This window comes from Chiloscyllium plagiosum, unplaced genomic scaffold (assembly GCF_037043375.1).
Source record: "Chiloscyllium plagiosum isolate Xiang-an unplaced genomic scaffold, Cpla_swu_hap1 HiC_scaffold_50, whole genome shotgun sequence".
Classification (NCBI taxonomy): domain Eukaryota; kingdom Metazoa; phylum Chordata; class Chondrichthyes; order Orectolobiformes; family Hemiscylliidae; genus Chiloscyllium; species Chiloscyllium plagiosum.
In genome coordinates, this window is record NW_028270188.1 from 55,152,557 (window position 1) to 55,170,759 (window position 18,203).

The 18,203-nt window shown below is 51.3% G+C and overlaps 1 protein-coding gene across 3 annotated transcripts in view; it reads left to right on the plus strand.

The window, feature by feature from the left end:
• The window catches only part of LOC148135319 (annexin A2-like), a 35,361-nt gene extending 17,327 nt beyond the window's left edge, over positions 1 to 18,034 (plus strand). For 2 of the 3 annotated variants that reach the window (XM_087985008.1, XM_087985010.1), the window contains exon 3: positions 13,343 to 18,034. In XM_087985008.1, coding sequence (XP_087841134.1) covers positions 14,012 to 16,327 — 2,316 coding nt within the window. In that variant the 5' untranslated portion in view covers positions 13,343 to 14,011 and the 3' untranslated portion in view covers positions 16,328 to 18,034. The remainder of the gene's footprint in view (positions 1 to 13,342) is intronic. The other variant, XM_087985009.1, reaches the window with a different exon arrangement.
• Positions 18,035 to 18,203: the final 169 nt, after the last annotated feature.

Below are 18,203 nucleotides of genomic sequence, written 5' to 3' on the forward strand. Positions count from 1 at the left end.
AATTTAACATGGCCAATCTACCCTAACCTGCATATCCCTGGGCACTATGGGACAATTTAGCATGGCCAATCCACCCTAACCTACACATCTCTGGGAACTACGGGACAATTTAGCATGGCCAACCCACCCTAACCTGCACATCCATGGGCACTATGGGACAATTTAGCATGGCCAATCCACCCTAACCTGCACATCCCTGGACACTATGGGACAATTTAGCATGGCCAATCCACCCTAACCTGCACATCCCTGGGCACTATGGGACAATTTAGCATGGCCAATCCACCCTAACCTGCACATCCCTGGGCACTATGGGACAATTTAGCATGGCCAATCCACCCTAACCTGCACATCCCTGGGCACTATGGGACAATTTAGCATGGCCAATCCACCCTAACCTACACATCTCTGGGAACTACGGGACAATTTAGCATGGCCAATCCACCCTAACCTGCACATCCCTGGACAGTAGGGGACAATTTAGCATGGCCAATCCACCCTAACCTGCACATCCCTGGACACTATGGGACAATTTACCATGGCCAATCCACCCTAACCTGCACATCCCTGGGCACTATGGGACAATTTAGCATGGCCAATCCACCCTAACCTGCACATCCCTGGACACTACGGGACAATTTAGCATGGCCAATCCACCCTAACCTGCACATCCCTGGGCACTATGGGATGATTTAGCATGGCCAATCCACCCTAACCTGCACATCCCTGGGCACTACGGGACAATTTAGCACGGCCAATCTACCCTAACCTGCACATCCCTGGACACTACGGGACAATTTGGCATGGCCAACCCACCCGAACCTGCACATCCCTGGATACTATGGGACAATTTAGCATGGCCAATCCACCCTAACCTACACATCCCTGGACACTATGGGACAATTTAGCATGGCCAATCCACCCTAACTTGCGCATTCCTGGGCACTACGGGACAATTTAGCATGGCCAACCCACCCTAACATGCACATCCCTGGACACTATGGGACAATTTAGCATGGCCAATCCACCCTAACCTACACATCCCTGGACACTATGGGACAATTTAGCATGGCCAATCCACCCTAACTTGCGCATTCCTGGGCACTACGGGACAATTTAGCATGGCCAACCCACCCTAACCTGCACATCCCTGGGGCACTATGGGACAATTTAGCATGGCCAATCCACCCTAACCTGCACATCCCTGGACACTACGGGGCAATTTAGCATGGCCAATCCACCCTAACCTGCACATCCCTGGGCACTATGGGACAATTTAGCATGGCCAATCCACCCTAACCTGCACATCCCTGGGCACTATGGGACGATTTAGCATGGCCAATCCACCCTAACCTGCACATCCCTGCGCACTACGGGACAATTTAGCACGGCCAATCCACCCTAACCTGCACATCCCTGGACACTACGGGACAATTTGGCATGGCCAACCCACCCGAACCTGCACATCCCTGGATACTATGGGACAATTTAGCATGGCCAACCCACCCTAACATGCACAGCCCTGGACACTATGGGACAATGTAGCATGGCCAATCCACCCTAACCTGCACATCCCTGGGCACTACGGGACAATTTAGCATGGCCAATCCACCCTAACCTACACATCTCTGGGAACTACGGGACAATTTAGCATGGCCAACCCACCCTAACCTGCACATCCATGGGCACTATGGGACAATTTAGCATGGCCAATCCACCCTAACCTGCACATCCCTGGACACTATGGGACAATTTAGCATGGCCAATCCACCCTAACCTGCACATCCCTGGGCACTATGGGACAATTTAGCATGGCCAATCCACCCTAACCTGCACATCCCTGGGCACTATGGGACAATTTAGCATGGCCAATCCACCCTAACCTGCACATCCCTGGACACTATGGGACAGTGTAGCATGGCCAATCCACCCTAACCTGCACATCCCTGGGCACTATGGGACGATTTAGCATGGCCAATCCACCCTAACCTGCACATCCCTGGGCACTACGGGACAATTTAGCACGGCCAATCCACCCTAACCTGCACATCCCTGGACACTATGGGACAATTTGGCATGGCCAACCCACCCGAACCTGCACATCCCTGGATACTATGGGACAATTTAGCATGGCCAACCCACCCTAACATGCACATCCCTGGACACTATGGGACAATTTAACATGGCCAATCCACCCTAACCTGCATATCCCTGGGCACTATGGGACAATTTAGCATGGCCAATCCACCCTAACCTGCACATCCCTGGGCACTATGGGACAATTTAGCATGGCCAATCCACCCTAACCTACACATCTCTGGGAACTACGGGACAATTTAGCATGGCCAACCCACCCTAACCTGCACATCCCTGGACACTATGGGACAATTTAGCATGGCCAATCCACCCTAACCTACACATCCCTGGACACTATGGGACAATTTAGCATGGCCAATCCACCCTAACCTGCGCATTCCTGGGCACTACGGGACAATTTAGCATGGCCAACCCACCCTAACCTGCACATCCCTGGACACTATGGGACAATTTAACATGGCCATTCTACCCTAACCTGCATATCCCTGGGCACTATGGGACAATTTAGCATGGCCAATCCACCCTAACCTGCACATCCCTGGGCACTACGGGACAATTTAGCATGGCCAATCCACCCTAACCTACTCATCTCTGGGAACTACGGGACAATTTAGCATGGCCAACCCACCCTAACCTGCACATCCCTGGACACTATGGGACAATTTAGCATGGCCAATCCACCCTAACCTGCACATCCCTGGGCACTACGGGACAATTTAGCATGGCCAATCCACCCTAACCTACACATCTCTGGGAACTACGGGACAATTTAGCATGGCCAACCCACCCTAACCTGCACATCCATGGGCACTATGGGACAATTTAGCATGGCCAATCCACCCTAACCTGCACATCCCTGGACACTATGGGACAATTTAGCATGGCCAATCCACCCTAACCTGCACATCCCTGGGCACTATGGGACAATTTAGCATGGCCAATCCACCCTAACCTGCACATCCCTGGACACTATGGGACAGTGTAGCATGGCCAATCCACCCTAACCTGCACATCCCTGGGCACTATGGGACGATTTAGCATGGCCAATCCACCCTAACCTGCACATCCCTGGGCACTACGGGACAATTTAGCACGGCCAATCCACCCTAACCTGCACATCCCTGGACACTATGGGACAATTTGGCATGGCCAACCCACCCGAACCTGCACATCCCTGGATACTATGGGACAATTTAGCATGGCCAATCTACCCTAACCTGCATATCCCTGGGCACTATGGGACAATTTAGCATGGCCAATCCACCCTAACCTGCACATCCCTGGGCACTACGGGACAATTTAGCATGGCCAATCCACCCTAACATACACATCTCTGGGAACTACGGGACAATTTAGCATGGCCAACCCACCCTAACCTGCACATCCCTGGACACTATGGGACAATTTAGCATGGCCAATCCACCCTAACCTACACATCCCTGGACACTATGGGACAATTTAGCATGGCCAATCCACCCTAACCTGCGCATTCCTGGGCACTACGGGACAATTTAGCATGGCCAACCCACCCTAACCTGCACATCCCTGGGGCACTGTGGGACAATTTAGCATGGCCAATCCACCCTAACCTGCACATCCCTGGACACTACGGGGCAATTTAGCATGGCCAATCCACCCTAACCTGCACATCCCTGGGCACTATGGGACAATTTAGCATGGCCAATCCACCCTAACCTGCACATCCCTGGGCACTATGGGACGATTTAGCATGGCCAATCCACCCTAACCTGCACATCCCTGGGCACTACGGGACAATTTAGCACGGCCAATCCACCCTAACCTGCACATCCCTGGACACTATGGGATGATTTAGCATGGCTAATCCACCCTAACCTGCACATCCCTGGGCACTACGGGACAATTTAGCACGGCCAATCCACCCTAACCTGCACATCCCTGGACACTACGGGACAATTTGGCATGGCCAACCCACCCGAACCTGCACATCCCTGGATACTATGGGACAATTTAGCATGGCCAACCCACCCTAACATGCACATCCCTGGACACTATGGGACAATTTAACATGGCCAACCCACCCTAACCTGCACATCCCTGGGCACTATGGGACAATTTAGCATGGCCAATCCACCCTAACCTACACATCTCTGGGAACTACGGGACAATTTAGCATGGCCAACCCACCCTAACCTGCACATCCATGGGCACTATGGGACAATTTAGCATGGCCAATCCACCCTAACCTGCACATCCCTGGACAGTATGGGACAATTTAGCATGGCCAATCCACCCTAACCTGCACATCCCTGGGCACTATGGGACAATTTAGCATGGCCAATCCACCCTAACCTGCACATCCCTGGGCACTATGGGACAATTTAGCATGGCCAATCCACCCTAACCTGCACATCCCTGGGCACTATGGGACAATTTAGCATGGCCAATCCACCCTAACCTGCACATCCATGGGCACTATGGGACAATTTAGCATGGCCAATCCACCCTAACCTGCACATCCCTGGACACTACGGGACAATTTAGCATGGCCAATCCACCCTAACCTGCACATCCCTGGGCACTATGGGATGATTTAGCATGGCCAATCCACCCTAACCTGCACATCCCTGGGCACTACGGGACAATTTAGCACGGCCAATCTACCCTAACCTGCACATCCCTGGACACTACGGGACAATTTGGCATGGCCAACCCACCCGAACCTGCACATCCCTGGATACTATGGGACAATTTAGCATGGCCAACCCACCCTAACATGCACATCCCTGGACACTATGGGACAATTTAGCATGGCCAATCCACCCTAACCTGCACATCCCTGGGCACTATGGGACAATTTAGCATGGCCAATCCACCCTAACCTGCACATCCCTGGACACTACGGGGCAATTTAGCATGGCCAATCCACCCTAACCTGCACATCCCTGGGCACTATGGGACAATTTAGCATGGCCAATCCACCCTAACCTGCACATCCCTGGGCACTATGGGACGATTTAGCATGGCCAATCCACCCTAACCTGCACATCCCTGCGCACTACGGGACAATTTAGCACGGCCAATCCACCCTAACCTGCACATCCCTGGACACTACGGGACAATTTGGCATGGCCAACCCACCCGAACCTGCACATCCCTGGATACTATGGGACAATTTAACATGGCCATTCTACCCTAACCTGCATATCCCTGGGCACTATGGGACAATTTAGCATGGCCAATCCACCCTAACCTGCACATCCCTGGGCACTACGGGACAATTTAGCATGGCCAATCCACCCTAACCTACACATCTCTGGGAACTACGGGACAATTTAGCATGGCCAACCCACCCTAACCTGCACATCCCTGGGCACTATGGGACAATTTAGCATGGCCAACCCACCCTAACCTGCACATCCCTGGACACTATGGGACAATTTAGCATGGCCAATCCACCCTAACCTGCACATCCCTGGGCACTACGGGACAATTTAGCATGGCCAATTCACCCTAACCTACACATCTCTGGGAACTACGGGACAATTTAACATGGCCAACCCACCCTAACCTGCACATCCATGGGCACTATGGGACAATTTAGCATGGCCAATCCACCCTAACCTGCACATCCCTGGACACTATGGGACAATTTAGCATGGCCAATCCACCCTAGCCTGCACATCCCTGGGCACTATGGGACAATTTAGCATGGCCAATCCACCCTAACCTGCACATCCCTGGGCACTACGGGACAATTTAGCATGGCCAGTCCACCCTAACCTGCACATCCCTGGGCACTACGGGACAATTTAGCATGGCCAACCCACCCTAACCTGCACATCCCTGGGCACTACGGGACAATTTAGCATGGCCAATCCACCCTAACCTACACATCGCTGGGAACTACGGGACAATTTAGCATGGCCAACCCACCCTAACCTGCACATCCCTGGACACTATGGGACAATTTAGCATGGCCAATCCACCCTAACCTACACATCCCTGGACACTATGGGACAATTTAGCATGGCCAATCCACCCTAACCTGCGCATTCCTGGGCACTACGGGACAATTTAGCATGGCCAACCCACCCTAACCTGCACATCCCTGGGGCACTGTGGGACAATTTAGCATGGCCAATCCACCCTAACCTGCACATCCCTGGACACTACGGGGCAATTTAGCATGGCCAATCCACCCTAACCTGCACATCCCTGGGCACTATGGGACAATTTAGCATGGCCAATCCACCCTAACCTGCACATCCCTGGGCACTATGGGACGATTTAGCATGGCCAATCCACCCTAACCTGCACATCCCTGGGCACTACGGGACAATTTAGCACGGCCAATCCACCCTAACCTGCACATCCCTGGACACTACGGGACAATTTGGCATGGCCAACCCACCCGAACCTGCACATCCCTGGATACTATGGGACAATTTAGCATGGCCAATCCACCCTAACATGCACAGCCCTGTACACTATGGGACAATTTAGCATGGCCAACCCACCCTAACATGCACATCCCTGGGCACTACGGGACAATTTAGCACGGCCAATCCACCCTAACCTGCACATCCCTGGACACTATGGGACAATTTAGCATGGCCAACCCACCCTAACATGCACAGCCCTGTACACTATGGGACAATTTAGCATGGCCAACCCACCCTAACATGCACATCCCTGGGCACTATGGGACAATTTAGCATGGCCAATCCACCCTAACCTACACATCTCTGGGAACTACGGGACAATTTAGCATGGCCAACCCACCCTAACCTGCACATCCCTGGACACTATGGGACAATTTAGCATGGCCAATCCACCCTAACCTGCACATCCCTGGGCACTATGGGACAATTTAGCATGGCCAATCCACCCTAACCTGCACATCCCTGGGCACTATGCGACAATTTAGCACGGCCAATCCACCCTAACCTGCACATCCCTGGGCACTATGGGACAATTTAGCATGGCCAATCCACCCTAACCTGCACATCCCTGGACACTACGGGATAATTTGGCATGGCCAACCCACCCTAACCTGCACATCCCTGGATACTACGGGACAATTTGGCATGGCCAACCCACCCTAACATGCACATCCCTGGACACTATGGGACAATTTAGCATGGCCCATTCACCCTAACCTACACATCCCTGGGCACTATGGGACAATTTAGCATGGCCCATTCACCCTAACCTGCACATCCCTGGGCACTATGGGACAATTTAGCATGGCCAATCCACCCTAACCTGCACATCCCTGGACACTACGGGACAATTTGGCATGGCCAACCCACCCTAACCTGCACATCCCTGGACACTACGGGACAATTTGGCATGGTCAATCCACCCTAACCTGCACATCCCTGGGCACTATGGGACAATTTAGCATGGCCAACCCACCCTAACCTGCACATCCCTGGGGCACTATGGGACAATTTAGCATGGCCAACCCACCCTAACATGCACATCCCTGGACACTATGGGACAATTTAACATGGCCAATCCACCCTAACCTGCACATCCCTGGGCACTATGGGACAATTTAGCATGGCCAATCTACCCTAACCTGCATATCCCTGGGCACTATGGGACAATTTAGCATGGCCAATCCACCCTAACCTGCACATCCCTGGACACTATGGGATGATTTAGCATGGCCAATCCACCCTAACCTACACATCTCTGGGAACTACGGGACAATTTAGCATGGCCAACCCACCCTAACCTGCACATCCATGGGCACTATGGGACAATTTAGCATGTCCAATCCACCCTAACCTGCACATCCCTGGACACTATGGGACAATTTAGCATGGCCAATCCACCCTAACCTGCACATCCCTGGGCACTATGGGACAATTTAGCATGGCCAATCCACCCTAACCTGCACATCCCTGGGCACTATGGGACAATTTAGCATGGCCAATCCACCCTAACCTGCACATCCCTGGACACTACGGGACAATTTAGCATGGCCAATCCACCCTAACCTGCACATCCCTGGGCACTATGGGATGATTTAGCATGGCCAATCCACCCTAACCTGCACATCCCTGGGCACTACGGGACAATTTAGCACGGCCAATCTACCCTAACCTGCACATCCCTGGACACTACGGGACAATTTGGCATGGCCAACCCACCCGAACCTGCACATCCCTGGATACGATGGGACAATTTAGCATGGCCAACCCACCCTAACCTGCACATCCCTGGGCACTATGGGACAATTTAACATGGCCAACCCACCCTAACATGCACATCCCTGGACACTATGGGACAATTTAGCATGGCCAATCCACCCTAACCTACACATCCCTGGACACTATGGGACAATTTAGCATGGCCAATCCACCCTAACCTGCGCATTCCTGGGCACTACGGGACAATTTAGCATGGCCAACCCACCCTAACCTGCACATCCCTGGGGCACTATGGGACAATTTAGCATGGCCAATCCACCCTAACCTGCACATCCCTGGACACTACGGGGCAATTTAGCATGGCCAATCCACCCTAACCTGCACATCCCTGGGCACTATGGGACAATTTAGCATGGCCAATCCACCCTAACCTGCACATCCCTGGGCACTATGGGACGATTTAGCATGGCCAATCCACCCTAACCTGCACATCCCTGCGCACTACGGGACAATTTAGCACGGCCAATCCACCCTAACCTGCACATCCCTGGACACTACGGGACAATTTAGCATGGCCAACCCACCCTAACATGCACAGCCCTGGACACTATGGGACAATTTAACATGGCCATTCTACCCTAACCTGCATATCCCTGGGCACTATGGGACAATTTAGCATGGCCAATCCACCCTAACCTACACATCCCTGGACACTATGGGACAATTTAGCATGGCCAATCCACCCTAACCTGCGCATTCCTGGGCACTACGGGACAATTTAGCATGGCCAACCCACCCTAACCTGCACATCCCTGGGGCACTGTGGGACAATTTAGCATGGCCAATCCACCCTAACCTGCACATCCCTGGACACTACGGGGCAATTTAGCATGGCCAATCCACCCTAACCTGCACATCCCTGGGCACTATGGGACAATTTAGCATGGCCAACCCACCCTAACCTGCACATCCCTGGGCACTATGGGACGATTTAGCATGGCCAATCCACCCTAACCTGCACATCCCTGGGCACTACGGGACAATTTAGCACGGCCAATCCACCCTAACCTGCACATCCCTGGACACTATGGGATGATTTAGCATGGCTAATCCACCCTAACCTGCACATCCCTGGGCACTACGGGACACTTTAGCATGGCCAATCCACCCTAACCTGCACATCCCTGGGCACTACGGGACAATTTAGCATGGCCAATCCACCCTAACCTGCACATCCCTGGGCACTACGGGACAATTTCCCATGGCCAACCCACCCGAACCTGCACATCCCTGGATACTATGGGACAATTTAGCATGGCCAATCCACCCTAACCTGCACATCCCTGGGCACTACGGGACAATTTGGTATGGCCAACCCACCCGAACCTGCACATCCCTGGGCACTATGGGACAATTTAGCATGGCCAATCCACCCTAACCTGCACATCCCTGGATACTATGGGACAATTTAGCATGGCCAACCCACCCTAACATGCACATCTCTGGGCACTATGGGACAATTTAGCATGGCCAATCCACCCTAACCTGCACATCCCTGTGCACTATGGGACAATTTAGCATGGCCAATCCACCCTAACCTACACATCTCTGGGAACTACGGGACAATTTAGCATGGCCAACCCACCCTAACCTGCACATCCATGGGCACTATGGGACAATTTAGCATGGCCAATCCACCCTAACCTGCACATCCCTGGACAGTATGGGACAATTTAGCATGGCCAATCCACCCTAACCTGCACATCCCTGGGCACTATGGGACAATTTAGCATGGCCAATCCACCCTAACCTGCACATCCCTGGGCACTATGGGACAATTTAGCATGGCCAATCCACCCTAACCTGCACATCCCTGGACACTACGGGACAATTTAGCATGGCCAATCCACCCTAACCTGCACATCCCTGGGCACTATGGGACAATTTAGCATGGCCAATCCACCCTAACCTGCACATCCCTGGGCACTATGGGACGATTTAGCATGGCCAATCCACCCTAACCTGCACATCCCTGGGCACTATGGGACGATTTAGCATGGCCAATCCACCCTAACCTGCACATCCCTGCGCACTACGGGACAATTTAGCACGGCCAATCCACCCTAACCTGCACATCCCTGGACACTACGGGACAATTTAGCATGGCCAACCCACCCTAACATGCACAGCCCTGGACACTATGGGACAATTTAACATGGCCATTCTACCCTAACCTGCATATCCCTGGGCACTATGGGACAATTTAGCATGGCCAATCCACCCTAACCTACACATCCCTGGACACTATGGGACAATTTAGCATGGCCAATCCACCCTAACCTGCGCATTCCTGGGCACTACGGGACAATTTAGCATGGCCAACCCACCCTAACCTGCACATCCCTGGGGCACTATGGGACAATTTAGCATGGCCAATCCACCCTAACCTGCACATCCCTGGACACTACGGGGCAATTTAGCATGGCCAATCCACCCTAACCTGCACATCCCTGGGCACTATGGGACAATTTAGCATGGCCAATCCACCCTAACCTGCACATCCCTGGGCACTATGGGACGATTTAGCATGGCCAATCCACCCTAACCTGCACATCCCTGCGCACTACGGGACAATTTAGCACGGCCAATCCACCCTAACCTGCACATCCCTGGACACTACGGGACAATTTAGCATGGCCAACCCACCCTAACATGCACAGCCCTGGACACTATGGGACAATTTAACATGGCCATTCTACCCTAACCTGCATATCCCTGGGCACTATGGGACAATTTAGCATGGCCAATCCACCCTAACCTGCACATCCCTGGGCACTACGGGACAATTTAGCATGGCCAATCCACCCTAACCTACACATCTCTGGGAACTACGGGACAATTTAGCATGGCCAACCCACCCTAACCTGCACATCCCTGGACACTATGGGACAATTTAGCATGGCCAATCCACCCTAACCCGCACATCCCTGGGGCACTACAGGACAATTTAGCATGGCCAATCCACCCTAACCTACACATCCCTGGACACTATGGGACAATTTAGCATGGCCAATCCACCCTAACCTGCGCATTCCTGGGCACTACGGGACAATTTAGCATGGCCAATCCACCCTAACCTGCACATCCCTGGGCACTATGGGACAATTTAGCATGGCCAATTCACCCTAACCTGCGCATCCTTTGGACTGTGGGAGGAAACCGGAGCACCCGGAGGAAACCCACGCAGACATGGGGAGAATGTGCAAACTCCACACAGACAGTCGCCTGAGTTGAGAATTGAACCCGGGTCTCTGGCGCTGTGAGGCAGCAGGGCTAACCACTGAGCCACCGTGCCAATATTAATAATATCCTTTGTATAGTGAGGGCGAGCAGAACTGCACGTGATCATCCTCTGAATGTGGTCTCTCCAAAGTCTGTGCAACAAGATGTCCCAACTCAGTCCTGGCCTATTCAGCCTCTCCCTGGAGCTCAAAACCTCCAACAACCTTCCAACTTTCACAACATCCTTCCTACAGTGGGGAGACCGGCTGTGCTTTTCCAGCACCACACTCTCACCACGAGATCTGTTTGCTCAGCGGCACCCCCCCCCCACCCACCCCGTCCAATGTCAGTGTGGAAGGTGTGGTGCCGAATGTAACACTCCGTCCTGGCATCTGACCCTGGCCTGTCAAGGGAGACCCTTCCTTTGCTTTTCCCGTTGGCAGGAGTAAGCGCCAATGGAGTCTTTAACCCCCCCCCCCCCATCACTATTTGCCCCTTCACTGAGAGTCTGGGGCGTTTCCAGAGGGTAAGAGTCGACCCTCCTGCTGTCACGTGTGAGCCCAGACTGGGTAAGGACGGCAGATTGGTGGTGACAGGGTGGTGAAGTTGGTACAGCTTCCTTTATTGGTCAGAGCATTGTGTACAGGTCATGTTGTGGCTGTATTGGTGAGGCCGCTTTTGGTATACTCCATTCAGTTCCGGTCTCCCTGCTATAGGAAGGATGTTGTGAAACTTGGAAGGGTGCAGAAAAGATTTACAAGGATGTTGGAGGGTTTGAGAGGCTGGGGCTGTTTTCCCTGGAGTGTCGGAGGCTGAGGGGTGACCTTATAGAGGTTTAGAAGAGGGGAATGGATAGGGTGCACAGCCAAGGTCTTTTCCCCAGGGTAAGGCGGTCCAAAACTCGAGGGGACAGATTTAAGATGAGAGGGGACAGATTTAAAAGGGGCAATGTTTTCACACAGAGGGTGGTACGTGTATGGAATGAGCTGCCAGAGGAAGTGGTGGAGGCTGGTACAATGACAGCATTTAAAAGGCATCTGGATGGGGACATGAATAGGAAGGGTTTGGAGGGATATGGGCCAAGTGCTGGCAAATGGGACTAAATTAGGTTGGGATATCTGGTCGGCATGGACGAATTGGACCGAAGGGTCTGTTTCTGTGTTGTATGGCTCTATGATTATGTTCCCTCATTGGTGACTATGATGGGGCGTTTATGACAATCAATGATGGTGACCATCCCCAAGACTGTGTTCCTAACCTGGATTTGATACCACTGGGGGGGGCAGTGGTGGGATTCAAATCCATGTCCCTCAGAGGATTAACCTGAATCTCCTCCCACCAACACCCCCTCCCCCCAATACTCAGTTGCAGCAGGGTGTACTGTCTACATGACCCACTGCAGCGAGGCTCCTTAGACAGCGCCTTCCCTAAACCCGTCACCCCCCCTGGAGGGGAAGGGGGCGAGGGGCAGGAGATATACGGGGGGAACGCCAGCCCCTCTGAGCTCCCCCCTCCTCACACACGTCCTGAAATACCCCGGCCGTTTCTGGAATTCTCTAACTCCCTCCCTAATGGGGTCTTGTGTCCCTACAGCACACGGAGGTTCAAGATGGCCGCTCACCTCCCCCCCCATCCCCCAGCGTCTCAGGGGGCAATTAGGGATGGACAATAACCAGTCGGCGAGCTCAGGAATGAGCTGCTTGTAATCAAATTGAACGGGGTAGCAGGTTTGAGAGGGAGGGAATGGCCACTTGCTGGTCCTGTTGGTTTCTCAGTGGGTGGTGACAATGTCCTCTCTCTCTCTCTTTCTCGGCTCCCAGGCGGACACAAAGGGAGATTACCAGTGCGCCTTGCTGGGCCTGTGCAGAGCTGAGGATCTGTAGAAGCAGCACTCGGAATTCTTGAGGGATAAAAAGGACGCCCTTATGTGATTCCAAAGCCGGACTGCCCCGTTCCCTACCCACCCCACCCCCTCCCCCACCTCTGACAATGCAGAGCTCCTCAGAACATCTCTCTGCCTTGTGCTGTAACAGACATGTGTGTGAACACGGATAGACACAGGCAGACACACAGAGTCCTTTAATGCTCACATACACATGCACAACAATCTTTTACACGCTCTCAGTCTTTTACATGGTTGCGTATATACACCCCACACACACACACAACACACACACACACGCGCACAGACACACCATCTTTTAGATACGCATTCACCTGGTCTTTTACACACTCTCCCACACTCACTCTATCTCTCATACTGTCTCTCTCACTCACTTTCTCGCTCACTCTAACTCTCTCACTTCCTCTCACTTACTCCCTCTCTGTCCCTCACTCACTTTCTCTCTCGCTCACTCTCTCTTGCACTCCTTCACTCTCTCTCACTCATTCTTTCCCTCTCACTCTCTCAAGTGTGTGCCTATGTGTGTAAATTTGTGTGCCTGTTTGTGTGTGTGTGTGCTTGTTTGTGTGTGTGTACCTGTGTGTGCATGCGTGCCTGTTTGTGTGTGCGTGTGTGTGTGTGTGCCTGTTTGTGTGTGTGTACATTTGTGTGTGTGTGCCTGTTTGTGTGTGCATGCCTGTTTGTATGTGTGTGTACATTTGTGTGTGTGTGCCTGTTTGTATGTGTGTGTACATTTGTGCGTGTGTGCCTGTTTGTGTGTGTGTGTACATTTGTGTGTGTGTGCCTGTTTGTGTGTGTGTGTACATTTGTGTGTGTGTGCCTGTTTGTGTGCGTGTGTACATTTGTGTGTGTGTGCCTGTTTGTGTGTGTGTGTACATTTGTGTGTGTGTGCCTGTTTGTGTGTGTGTGTACATTTGTGTGTGTGTGCCTGTTTGTGTGCGTGTGTACATTTGTGCGTGTGTGCCTGTTTGTGTGTTGTGTGCCTGTTTGTGTGTGCATGCCTGTTTGTATGTGTGTGTACATTTGTGTGTGTGTGCCTGTTTGTGTGCGTGTGTACATTTGTGCGTGTGTGCCTGTTTGTGTGTGTGTGTACATTTGTGTGTGTGTGCCTGTTTGTATGTGTGTGTACATTTGTGTGTGTGTGCCTGTTTGTGTGTGTGTGTACATTTGTGTGTGTGTGCCTGTTTGTATGTGTGTGTACATTTGTGTGTGTGTGTGCCTGTTTGTGTGCGTGTGTACATTTGTGCGTGTGTGCCTGTTTGTGTGTGTGTGTACATTTGTGTGTGTGTGCCTGTTTGTATGTGTGTGTACATTTGTGTGTGTGTGCCTGTTTGTGTGCGTGTGTACATTTGTGCGTGTGTGCCTGTTTGTGTGTGTGTGTACATTTGTGTGTGTGTGCCTGTTTGTGTGCGTGTGTACATTTGTGCGTGTGTGCCTGTTTGTGTGTGTGTGTACATTTGTGTGTGTGTGCCTGTTTGTGTGCGTGTGTACATTTGTGCGTGTGTGCCTGTTTGTATGTGTGTGTACATTTGTGCGTGTGTGCCTGTTTGTGTGTTGTGTGCCTGTTTGTGCGTGTGTGCCTGTTTGTATGTGTGTGTACATTTGTGCGTGTGTGCCTGTTTGTGTGTGTGTGTACATTTGTGTGTGTGTGCCTGTTTGTGTGTGTGTGTACATTTGTGCGTGTGTGCCTGTTTGTGTGTGTGTGTACATTTGTGTGTGTGTGCCTGTTTGTGTGTGTGTGTACATTTGTGCGTGTGTGCCTGTTTGTATGTGTGTGTACATTTGTGCGTGTGTGCCTGTTTGTGTGTTGTGTGCCTGTTTGTGCGTGTGTGCCTGTTTGTATGTGTGTGTACATTTGTGCGTGTGTGCCTGTTTGTGTGTGTGTGTACATTTGTGCGTGTGTGCCTGTTTGTGTGTGTGTGTACATTTGTGTGTGTGTGCCTGTTTGTGTGCGTGCGTACATTTGTGCGTGTGTGCCTGTTTGTGTGTGCGTGTGTACATTTGTGTGTGTGTGCCTGTTTGTGTGTGTGTACATTTGTGCGTGTGTGCCTGTTTGTGTGTGCATGTGTGTGTACATTTGTGTGCGTGTGTGCCTGTTTGTGTGTGTGTGTACATTTGTGTGTGTGTGCCTGTTTGTGTGTGCGTGTGTACATTTGTGTGTGTGTGCCTGTTTGTGTGTGTGTGTACATTTGTGTGCGTGTGTGCCTGTTTGTGTGTGTGTGTACATTTGTGTGTGTGTGCCTGTTTGTGTGTGCGTGTGTACATTTGTGTGCGTGTGTGCCTGTTTGTGTGTGTGTGTACATTTGTGTGTGTGTGCCTGTTTGTGTGTGCGTGTGTACATTTGTGTGTGTGTGCCTGTTTGTGTGTGTGTGTACATTTGTGTGTGTCTGTCTGTGTGTGTGTGTGTACTTGTTTGTGTGTGTGCCTGTTTGTGTGTGTGTGTACATTTGTGTGTGTGTGCCTGTTTGTGTGTGTGTGTACATTTGTGTGTGTGTGCCTGTTTGTGTGTGTGTGTACATTTGTGTGTCTGCCTGTTTGTGTGTGCGTGTGTACATTTGTGTGCGTGTGTGCCTGTTTGTGTGTGTGTGTACATTTGTGTGTGTGTGCCTGTTTGTGTGTGCGTGTGTACATTTGTGTGTGTGTGCCTGTTTGTGTGTGTGTGTACATTTGTGTGTGTCTGTCTGTGTGTGTGTGTGTACTTGTTTGTGTGTGTGCCTGTTTGTGTGTGTGTGTACATTTGTGTGTGTCTGTGCGTGTGTGTGCTTGTTTGTGTGTGTGCCTATTTGTGTGTGTGCACGTGTGTACATTTGTGTGTGCTTGTTTGTGTGTGTGCTTGTGTGTGTGTACATTTGTGTGTGTGTGCTTGTTTCTCACTCTCTCTTTCACACACACACTCACATAGACACACACACACACACACACACATACATACGCACACACATAGACATACACAGACACACACACACATAGACACACACACACAGACACTCACATACATAGACACTCACATACCCACACACTCACATAGATACACACATACACAGACACTCACACACACACACTCACATAGACACACACAGACACACACAGACACACTCACACAGACACACACATAGACACTCACACACACATAGACACACATACACAGACACTCACACATACACAGACACACACATACACACATAGACACACATACACACACACAGACACACACACTACACAGACACACACACAGACACACACACACACTCACACAGACACACACTACGCATAGACACACACACAGACACACACAGACACATACACACTCACACAGACGCACATACATTCACACAGACACACACACACTACACATAGACACACACACACTCACATAGACACATGCACACACACACAGGCACGCAGTCACAGACACACACACATACATACGCACACACATAGACATACACAGACACACACACACATAGACACACACACACAGACACTCACATACATAGACACTCACATACCCACACACTCACATAGATACACACATACACAGACACTCACACACACACACTCACATAGACACACACACAGACACTCACACATACACAGACACACACACAGGCACTCACACAGATACACACACACTCACATAGACACACAGACACTCACACATACACAGACACACACACTACACATAGACACACACACAGACACATACACTGACACATACACAGACACACACATTACACATAGACACACACACAGACACATACACACTCACACAGACACACACACACTACACATAGACACACACACAGACACTCACACATACACAGACACACACACAGGCACTCACACAGACACACACACACTCACACAGACACACACACACTCACACAGACACACATACACATTCACACAGACACACACACACTACACATAGACACACACACAGACACACACACTACACAGACACACACACAGACACACACACACTCACACAGACACACGCACACTCACACAGACACACATACACATTCACACAGACACACACACACTACACATAGACACACACACAGACACACACACTACACATAGAAACACACACACTACACATAGACACACACACAGACACACACACTCACACAGACACACACACTACACATAGACACACACACAGACACATACACAGACACATACACAGACACACACATTACACATAGACACACACAGACACATACACACTCACACAGACACACACATTCACACAGACACACACACACTACATATAGACACACACACAGACACTCACACATACACAGACACTCACACATACACAGACACACGCACAGGCACTCACACATATACACTCACACAGACACACACACACTCACATAGACACACAGACACACACACAGCCTAGCTCTCTCTCCCACTCTCTCTCTCTCACACACTCCACACATGATAGTGAGACCAACTCGGACAGACCGCTGGTAACTGCAGGAGCCAGAGTAATTCTGAGTGTCCCACCTCCCCCAGAACTACAAGACAACGTGCTTCAAACTTGACCAAATTTGTTCTCTCAAGGGCGATGCAGAAATAAACAGCTCTCGAAATCCTTCTCACCCTGGATTTGTATCTTCATTCCTCCACCGACAAATCTTCCAAATTCTCAAACTCTGTTTGTCTCCCCCCACCCCATACCTGCTGCTCGCCCCCTCACACACGGAGAGGGTCAGAATCCCACCATGGGTGGTGGTCTCTCTCTGCCTGTTTGTGTGTGTCCGTGT